The sequence below is a fragment of the Myotis davidii genome, unplaced genomic scaffold (genome assembly GCF_000327345.1).
Source record: "Myotis davidii unplaced genomic scaffold, ASM32734v1 scaffold436, whole genome shotgun sequence".
Lineage (NCBI taxonomy): Eukaryota > Metazoa > Chordata > Mammalia > Chiroptera > Vespertilionidae > Myotis > Myotis davidii.
In genome coordinates, this window is record NW_006292604.1 from 4,398,490 (window position 1) to 4,407,925 (window position 9,436).

General features: G+C 60.4%; 1 protein-coding gene across 1 annotated transcript in view; it reads left to right on the top strand.

The window, feature by feature from the left end:
• The window catches only part of TIAM1 (T-cell lymphoma invasion and metastasis 1), a 72,855-nt gene that overhangs the window by 34,749 nt on the left and 28,670 nt on the right, over window positions 1-9,436 (top strand). The window contains exons 7-10 of the mRNA XM_015565533.1: window positions 1,344-1,529; window positions 3,153-3,257; window positions 6,118-6,199; window positions 8,279-8,365. Of these exons, the coding sequence (XP_015421019.1) occupies window positions 1,344-1,529; window positions 3,153-3,257; window positions 6,118-6,199; window positions 8,279-8,365 (460 nt within the window). The remainder of the gene's footprint in view (window positions 1-1,343; window positions 1,530-3,152; window positions 3,258-6,117; window positions 6,200-8,278; window positions 8,366-9,436) is intronic.

Sequence of the window (9,436 nt, forward strand, 5' to 3'; positions counted from 1 at the left end):
TCCTATAATAAAGTTTAATTTATAAATTAAGCACAGTAAGAGATTAACAACAATAACTAATAGTAACATGGAAAAATATAACACTATGCCATAATAAAAGTTATGTGACTGGGTGTGTGATAGCCAATCTGATAACTGAGACAACTACTTAGTGACTAACAGCTGAGTAGCACATGTAGTGTGGATGTGCTGGACAAAAGGATGGGTCACATCCCTAGTGGGACAGCTCAAGATTTCACCCTGCACTCAGAACCTCATGCTTGGGGGGGTTGTGGGAGCTCCATCCTGAGCCCAGAGGGACCCGAGTGGAGCCTGCGCACCTCGCGAACCCTGTTCTGGGCGTCGGGTGAGGAGTGACCCCCCGCCCCCCGCGGGCTCTGCGGCCCCACTAAGTGCCAAGGACCCTTCTGAGCGAAGGTTCGTCCTAAAAAGCGCACTTACCTCGCAAGATGAGCGTTCGGCGGGGGAGTCACAGCTGTGCCCGCTTGTGGGTGGACTTAGGGGCTTTCGGACGCTCCGATCGGAGAATAACGGGCGTCGGTTTGTTTTCCAGGCCCCTTTGTAGCCTGTACATGGACACCCGAGCTCTTAGACCCCCACAGTGATGTGCAGCGGCTGGCTGGGGTGCTCGGGTTGCTGCTGCCTCAGGGGCACCCCGTTCTCAGCCTCAGAATCAGCATGAGAACCTGAGCGTGGGGTGTCCTGAGCCTCAGGCAGGTGGGGGAGAGGGGAGACGGCGGCCGCCTCAGGAGGCCCCCACACGCGTCCTGCACTCACCCCAAGGTGCTGTGTGTCCCCTCCGCCCCGGCAAGGGGAGCGGCCATCTCCCAGGTCGGGCTGAGGCCCTAGTCGGGCAGAGAGGGTGCTGCTCCTGCCCACGCAGCCCGGCCTCCCCTTCCTCAGGCTCCTCGGCCCTCGCAGCCTATGGCCCTGAGCTCCCGGGGCCCTGAGCTGGCTGGGTGCTCTTGTCGGGGCTCCGCTCTGAGCTTGACGCGGTTGATGGGAGAACCAGTGGCCGAGCTGAGCCAGTGGATGGGTTAGCTTCCTTCCTCCCTCCCTCCCTCCCTCCCTCCCTTCCTCCCGACCTTCCTCCCTCCCTCTCCCGTTTTCTTTCCTTTCTCCCTAGGTTCCTTCTGAATTTCCCAGCCTCTCTTTCCTGCTTGCCCGCCTGGGGTGTCCTGGGCCAGGTGTGAGGTCTGAGGACCCTCACCCCCCCAGCAGCGCTCCTTTCTCTGTCCTTCTTCCTCCCCGGGTGCCGCGTCTGCACTGGGCCCTTCTCGGGACCAGGAGGCCCCTGTGCCCTGGGGTCGGGGTCACTGTCCCCACGGTGGCCGCCTGGCTGACTCTCCCTGTTGCAGATGGAGAAGGAGATGGTCCTGCCCATCGCCCACCAGCAGAACTCCGACTGTGACATGTGGGTCCACGAGTATTTCACGCCGTCCTGGTTCTGTCTGCCCGGCAACCGGTCCGCGCTGACGGTGGTGCGGCCTGGAGACTCCGCGCGGGATACGCTGGAGGGGGTCTGCAAGGTGAGGCCCTGGGGGCGTCCTGGGGAGCAGAGGCCCAGGGGTCACCTCCGCAGCTGACGATGCGGGGCCGGGCGGGGCTCCCCACATGCAGGGCCGTGTGCTGCAGAGCCACACACGTGCCGGGTTCGCACATTGTGGTGGTTCACGGTGTCTGCACACCTGGGAGTTTTTCCCTGTGATTCAGTGACGGTTACGGAAATAACTGTCGGGATGTTCTTAGTTTGGCCTTAAAAACTTATGGGGGAGGAGGGCAGGAGAAGTAAAAAGAGTATAAACACGTGGAAAATGAACTTCACGGAGGTGGAAATAACTGTCATCAGCAGAGCTTTTGGGGGGAAGAGACCTTACATTTCACACGTCTGTAGAAGCAGAGACTAATGTCATGAACGCTGGGGTCCCGTGGCTGGGGTCCCGTGGCTGGGGTCCCCGTCGCTGGGGTCCCCGTTGCTGGGGTCCCCGTCGCTGGGGTCTGTAATGATCAAATTCTGATTCCTTTACTCCCACCCCCAGCTCTGGGTTATTCTGGAAGCAGATCCCAGGCTCGTTCTCTATCTACTGTGCACTGGGGATGAGTCTCCAAATAAAAGGATGTTTTTAAATGAGTCCATTGAAGCATTTCCTGCCCACGATGCACTGTGTGCTGAAGAGCACTGTCGCTCTTTTCCCTTCTTTTTTTAAAAGATATTTTTATTGATTTCAGAGAGGAAGGGAGTGGGAGGGAGGGAGAGAGAGAGAGAGAGAGAGAGACAGACAGACATCGGTGATGAGAAAGAATCATGGATCGGCTGCCTCCTGCTCGCCCCGCACTGGGGATCGAGCCCTCAACCTGGGCCTGGGCCTGTGCCCTGACCGGAATCGAACCGTCACCTCTTGGTTCTTCGGTCGACCCTCCACCCCTGAGCCACGTGGGCCAGGCCCCCATCTTGAACACACCTGAGGGTTGTGTATGAAACCATGTTGCCGCTCTTGCTTTTTCTGCACCCTTCATCCGAAGATGAGTTTTTAGACACAGGAAACGGCCGGCCGGTCTGGGCCCGGAGGAGGCCTGGGAGCGAATCCCCGGCTTTTCCCGATTGTTCCTCCGGGCGAGTCGGCCCGCGTGTCCGTAGCTGCACACTGGGCGCTCGCGGGGGACTCCGTAAATCACCGAAATCCGAGCGGCGTCCTCGCTGGGACTCGCTTGCAGATGAGCTGCTGACACAGTCCCGTCCCCACGTGTGAAACCCACGTGCCGGGCGCAGCCTCCCTCGCTGTCCCCGCGTCAGGCTTTCCCCACGCTCCCCTCCGGCCGCCTGTGTGTGTGGAATTACGTGGCGGCCTCGTTGCTCTGACGGTGGATCTTTAAACTTGTCTTTACTGTTGAAGGCGTTGCCGGTGGCCCTTCCCGTGGCCCCTGATGGGTTTTGTTGCAAATCCCGAGTTAAAGGCTGACCTGGCTCAGGTCGTGCATCGCCAGGTGCCCACGGGGCGCGGCCTGTGTTCAGTGAGAAGGCGCTGAAGTTCGGGTGTAGGTGCAAAGCCTCCGGGACGGTGGATACTGTTGTCCTGGGACCGGACGCCGTGTCCTGGGAAATGCGCCCCCTTTTCCCACCAAACCTCTTTCCTTCTCCTTTGTCCGCGCAGATGCACCAGCTGGACCCGGCTGCCCACTACCTGCGGCTGAGGTTCCTCCTGGAGAACACACTGCAGGTCTACGTGCCGCAGCCCGAGGAGGACGTGTACGAGCTGGTAGGCCGCCGCCGTCCAGGCCCTCCGCGCAGGGGCGTAAATCCCACGGGGTGGTGGCTGGGGTCGGGGAGCGGGTTCTGACCTGCATGGCCCTCGGTCCTTCATTCGGAGTGCGGCTCCTGGGACGGCCCTGCGCGTCCCAGCCTCTCCGCGGGGTGCAGCGCCCCCTGTCTGTGCAGGGAGCCCGTGCCCTGGCACAGCTGGCCCAGAGCCGCGGGGACGCGGTCCACTCTCTCTGTAGCCCGCCAGGTGTGGTTTTCAGTTGGCGACAGACCCGCTGGCTCTGACTCCATTTCTGTGTGACTCTCCCCTCGGCTGGAACCTCTGGCTGCGTCCTGTCGCTCACTTCTGTGTCCCAGCCTCTTGTAGTGCCGTTCAGGCAGATCCCGGCCGTCACCTGTGTCTGCGTTTCTCTGTCCGAGTCTTTCCCACACCCGGGTCTCTGTCGGCGCTAACGATGTGGCGTTGGCAGGAACACGAGGGGACGCTATTCCAGGGTCCCGTCAGAGCGGAAGTGATGGTTCACACAGTAGGTGCTCAGGAAACGTTGTCACGGTAACGGCACTGATGCTTCCTTCTTGGTGGCTACGTGGTGCGGTGTCAGCCCCAGGAGAGGAATGTGGGAGCTGGGCCCCCCGCCCTGGAGTTTGTGCTCCCCTCTGGTCAGTCGTTTCTGGGGCCACGGCTGCGGGCGTGGACGTGCGCCTGGCGATGTGTCCCCGTGGGGGGGGTCACCGTGGAGAGCAGAGCCGAGAGCCGGAGCCGGGCCCCCCTCTGGGAAAGGGGACGCGCGTGGCCGGCAGGGAGTGGGGTTCTGTGCAGCCAGCGCTGTGGACGCCCGCTTAACGCCCGCCCGTCGCCAGCCGAGCGTGTTCGGCCCGTGGGTGCGGCCGCGGAGCAGCCCTGCTGGGTGGTTCTTGTGTCTATCAGGGCTTTTTATTGCTCTGAGTTTAGTCTAAGGCAGTGGAGCTCGGGCCTGTGTCGTTCTAAACCAGCGGTTCTCAACCTGTGGGTCGCGACCCCTTTGGCGGTCGAACGACCCTTTCACAGGGGTCGCCTAAGACCATCCTGCAGATCAGATATTTACATGACGATTCATAACAGTAGCAACATGACAGTTATGAAGTAGCAACGAAAATAATTGTATGGTTGGGTCACAACATGAGGAACTGTATTTAAAGGGCCAGAAGGTTGAGAACCACTGCTCTAAACGAATCGTCTGAGATAAACGTACCCACAGGCTCTGAAACCAGGTACCAAGCAGGAGGCCACCAGGCAGGGACAGGACCGTGCCCACTGGGCCGTGGGAAAACCGTGATTGGAACGACGGTGACACGCTGCCCCCTAGGGGCAGAGCGGGCTCGAGGCCCCGAGTAAGGTGAAGGCCCCCAGCCTTTTGTGGGTGTTCAGTGGTGCGACGAAACGTGCTGTAAACTCCATATGTTTGGTGTTTATAGTTTTGGAGACCGTGTTTTTGAGCTAAAGATTAGTATCAACAGATTTTTTTCGCATTTCAGAATTTATCTGTATGCCTAAGTGTCGGAAGTATCACAATAAAACCCCGTCGAGGCTTCACACTGCATTTGGGGGCAGTTGCGTTGAATTAGGGTGTCCAGCGAGCGGCTGTGCGTTCAGTTCCTCATCCTCCCCATCTCCCCCGTCCCCCTCCCACCAGCTCTCCACTCGCCGCCTGTCAGGTGCCCCAAAAAGAGGGCGGAGAGGAACGGGCGTCCCCCCTCCTCGCCGGAATCCAGTCCTTTCCAAACGAGTGGCCGTGCTGTCCGAGCCGGCCCCGAGGCTGCGGCTCAGGGCCCTGCTCAGCCGACGGCATCTAAAAACGCCGTTACTGTTATTGTTACTTTTTCCAACATTCATCCCCCCTGGCCGCGTCCTCTGAGCCGCTGGCACATGGATTTGTTTGGAGCTTTTGTCATCGATTGTGGACATGGCCATGGGCCTGTGCACCCGCAGGGGTGCTCTCTCCGCTGTTAAAGGGGCCCCGTCATGCAGGGGTGCTCTCTCCGCTGTTAAAGGGGCCCCAGGTACCTGGGAGTGAGTGAGGACCAAGGGCGAGGGCAGAACTTTGAGTGACTGTCCGTGCGATGACTGTCACAGACACGGGAGGACGAGCCGACCGGTTAATTGAAGTGAAACCTCTGACGTGTGAGCTGCGCGCGCCTCCCCTCTCCCTGGAGAGCTGGTTCAGGTCCACACGGAGTGTCCTGGGTCTCGGGGTGTCATCCGGGGGCTGAAAGAGGGTGTCCCCACCTAGACAGGGAGTCCCCCAAGCACGTGCCCACACCGTGACAGCCGTGGTCAGTTTGAGCGCCGTGTGTGCAGTAAGCACCTTCGCAGCTGTGCGGGGTGTGCACTTTGGGGGACACCCTGTAGAATCGTCGTCTGTTTCGTGCTGTAATTCGTCCACCTGTCTGTCCTGCCATGGACTTCGGGCAGGTTCGCACGTGCACGGAAGGGACTGAAAGCACCGGGACCTCCCGTCCCCGTGCCCCACGGCAGGACCGGTGCCTCTCCCTGGTCTTTCCCATTGTTAGATGTTTACTGAGCTCACTCGTTCCTACTGAGGGACTTAGGCAGTCACGTGGGGAAGTGCTGGCGCTTGGCGTCGGGGCCACAAGCTCTGTCCCGTGGCATGCGCCCTGCCACGCCCGCTCCCGCCCTGCGGCTCCAGAGGGGTCACTGCTCCCCGAACGCGGCTCAGGGCGGGCATGGGAGCAACAGGTCGCAGCCTGGGCGCGGGAGGGGCTCAGCGCACCCAGGGTGTGGCGAGGAGAAAGATTCACAGAGTGAGGCAGCCCCACACCGCCATCACTAATGGCCTGACGGCGCCCTGTCGTTCCAGCTGTACCAGGAGATCGAGATCTGCCCCAAGGCCACGCGGAGCCTGCAGGTGGAGAAGTCGGACGCGGCCGGGGACAGCTACGGTGCGTGCGTCCCCGCGGTCTTTGGTGATTCCCTTGTGGGAGCCGCTCCCCGGTGAACGTGGGTAAAATGCCTGGGGGCGGGTCAGGCCACAGCCTGCCCGGGTTCTGGGCTCGGCAAGGCAGCCACAGGGGAAAAGAGGACTCTCTGCCCCGGCCGGTGTGGCTCAGTGGATGGAGCGTCGGCCTGTGGACCCAGGGCCCCAGGTTCGATTCCGGTCAAGGGCACGTACCTCGGGTGCAGGCTCCTCCCTGGCCTGGGCCTGGTCGGGGCGCGTGCAGGAGGCAGCCAGTCGGTGTGTCTCTCATGTCGATGTTTCTCTCTGTCTCTCCCTCTCCCTTCCACTCTCCCTAATAATCAATGGAAAATGGCCTTGGTCGGGGGAGGAGTGACAACAACAAACAAACAGGAATCTCTGCGGTGCGGCCAGGACGCGCGGCCCATCCCACAGCTGTGACCCGGGCGCGCTGTGGCCACAGGGGCTGGCTGTGTTGGGAGTGGGTATCTCTGTTAGGATGCACTCCGATCCTGAGGGGAGTTTGTCTTCCTCGCCCCAAAGCATGCAGAACCCCCTCCCCCACAGGTCAGGTCAGAGGGGTCCCCGAGGCGACCCTCACATTCGCTGCCGCACGGGGCGTGGGCGCAGCCGTGGGGGTGATTCATCCAGGACGTCGCACAGGGTCTAGCAGATGAGAGAGATGTGCTCTCCTCTGAGGGGCAGGCAGGGACAGCTAGTCAGTTTGACTCGTGGATAAAATTAGTTTTATTTGAGGGGGGCCCCCCAAAACACACTCAGAAATAACCTGGGAGCTAGAAGTTGCTGTAAGAATGGAGGTCAGGATAAGAGGATACAATGATATCTTTGCGCCCTGGCTGATGCGGTCAGTTGGTTGAAAGGCGTCCTGTGTACCCAGAGGTCACGGCTCGATTCCGGTCAAGGGGACATGCCCGGGTTGCAGGCTGGAACCCCAGTAGGGGGTGTGCAGGAGGCAGCCGATCGATGTTTCTCTCTCTCTCTCTCTCTCCCCACCTTTCCCCTTCTCCCCCTCTCCCCCTTTCTCTCTCAAACCCATAAAAATAAGTGTTTTTTAAAAATGAGGTCGTTGGAACATCCGCAGGGCGTGCCTCATTCTCCATCTGAGGACCCGACACCCGCGTGGGCGGGGCCGTGGGTCGTGTGGCCCGCGTGGGCGCTGTTTCCAGGACCTGCGAACAAAACAAAGAGCATGCTGGTTATGACTCGGCCCGCTCTCTCGGGGACGCTCGGCCCGGCCCGCGTTAGCTCTGTTTTGTCACTGGCCCGTTGTGTGAGACGCGGTGCCCTGCCCGGCCCTCAGCCAGGTCGCTGCCTGAGCTGTTCCCCCAGAGCTGAGCTGTGTCCACGTCACGGTGGCCTCAGTTCCACGCGGTCCCCTTTGCAGTTCCGCCCGAGTGTTCTTCCCGAGGGAAAGCGCATGTCCTGGGCTGCCATTGGCCGGGGAGGATGTACATGAGCATGGAGGTGGCCAGGACTGGGAGCCCAGGCCCCTCACCACTCAGTGTTTGGGGCGTGTTCGGCCATTTTTCCTGAAGGGTCATCCACGCCCAGGACTGGCCACTAGTGGCTCTGAGCTCAGGACCCCGGCCACGGGCAGGCTCACCTGACACGTGGAGTGTGAGACCAGCCAGGTTCGTGTGAGGTTGGATTTGGAGGGAGTGGCTGCTGGACGCTCTTTGCAGAGTTTTAATGATGAGAGCAGTGTCCACGGGCAGCATGTGGGGTCGCGCACGCACACACCTGTGACCTCCGGGGATGAGACCCAGCCGAGGGGAGCGAGGGCTGTGCTGAGGAGGCGGCTGAGGACGGGGTGGCCGCGCCAGGTGGGACCGACACCCGGCTTCCGATGGAGTCGGCAGCCGCGTGCAGAGCGAGCCAGGAGGTTAGTGTTGGTGGGTAGTGACGTCTGTCGCCTGAACACGCACTTTCCTGCTTCGTGAACGACCTGCGGGAAACGCCGACGCTCCGATCCGCACACAGAAGGCCCGACAGACCAGCCTGCGTGCGCTCAGCGCCCAGGTGACCCCACTGTCTCTGCTCCCAGGCTTCTCCCTCTCCTCCGTGGAGGAGGATGGCGTCCGAAGGCTCTACGTGAGCAGCGTGAGGGACACGGGGCTGGCGGCCAAGAAAGGTGGGTCTTTGTGTTCTGCTTGCCTGTCTCCCTGTCTCCCTGTCTCCCTGTCTCCCTGTCTCCCTGTCTCCCTGTCTCCCTGTCTCCCTGTCTCCCTGTCTCCCTGTCTCCCTGTCTCCCTGTCTCCCTGTCTCCCTGTCTCCCTGTCTCCCTGTCTCCCTGTCTCCCTGTCTCCCTGTCTCCCTGTCTCCCTGTCTCCCTGTCTCCCTGTCTCCCTGTCTCCCTGTCTCCCTGTCTCCCTGTCTCCCTGTCTCCCTGTCTCCCTGTCTCCCTGTCTCCCTGTCTCCCTGTCTCCCTGTCTCCCTGTCTCCCTGTCTCCCTGTCTCCCTGTCTCCCTGTCTCCCTGTCTCCCTGTCTCCCTGTCTCCCTGTCTCCCTGTCTCCCTGTCTCCCTGTCTCCCTGTCTCCCTGTCTCCCTGTCTCCCTGTCTCCCTGTCTCCCTGTCTCCCTCCCTCGTCCTGTCTCCCTGTCTCCCTGTCTCCCTGTCTGCCTGTCTCCCTGTCTCCCTGTCTCCCTGTCTGCCTGTCTCCCTGTCTCCCTGTCTCCCTGTCTCCCTGTCTGCCTGTCTCCCTGTCTCCCTGTCTCCCTGTCTCCCTGTCTCCCTGTCTCCCTGTCTGCCTGTCTGTCTCTCCTAAATTGCCTCTGGGTTTCCTCTAGTTGGTGGGTGAGAAAGATCTGCCCAAATTCTCTGTAACGAGTGTGTGAATACGTGTCATTGAAAACCCAGGGGATATGGATGATATTCCACACACTCAGGTGTATCAGGAATGTCATAATCTCAGATTTAAAAAATCCCATCTAATAATAGACAAAGATTGAAATTAACCGTACCTCCGCTATGCTTCCCATTGGCTAATCAGCGAGATATGCAAATTAACTGCCAACAAAGATGGCGGCTGGCAGCCACACAGCTGAAGCGAGCAGGAGGCTTGCTTGCTCCAGTGATGGAGGAAGCCAAGCTTCCTCCCTGCTGCGGCAGGGCTCTGAGCTCCCCTCTAAGCAACAAAGTTGCAATGATAGAAGCTAAACAAACCCTAGATACATGCTTTCAGCAGGCCAGGGCCTCAGAGCT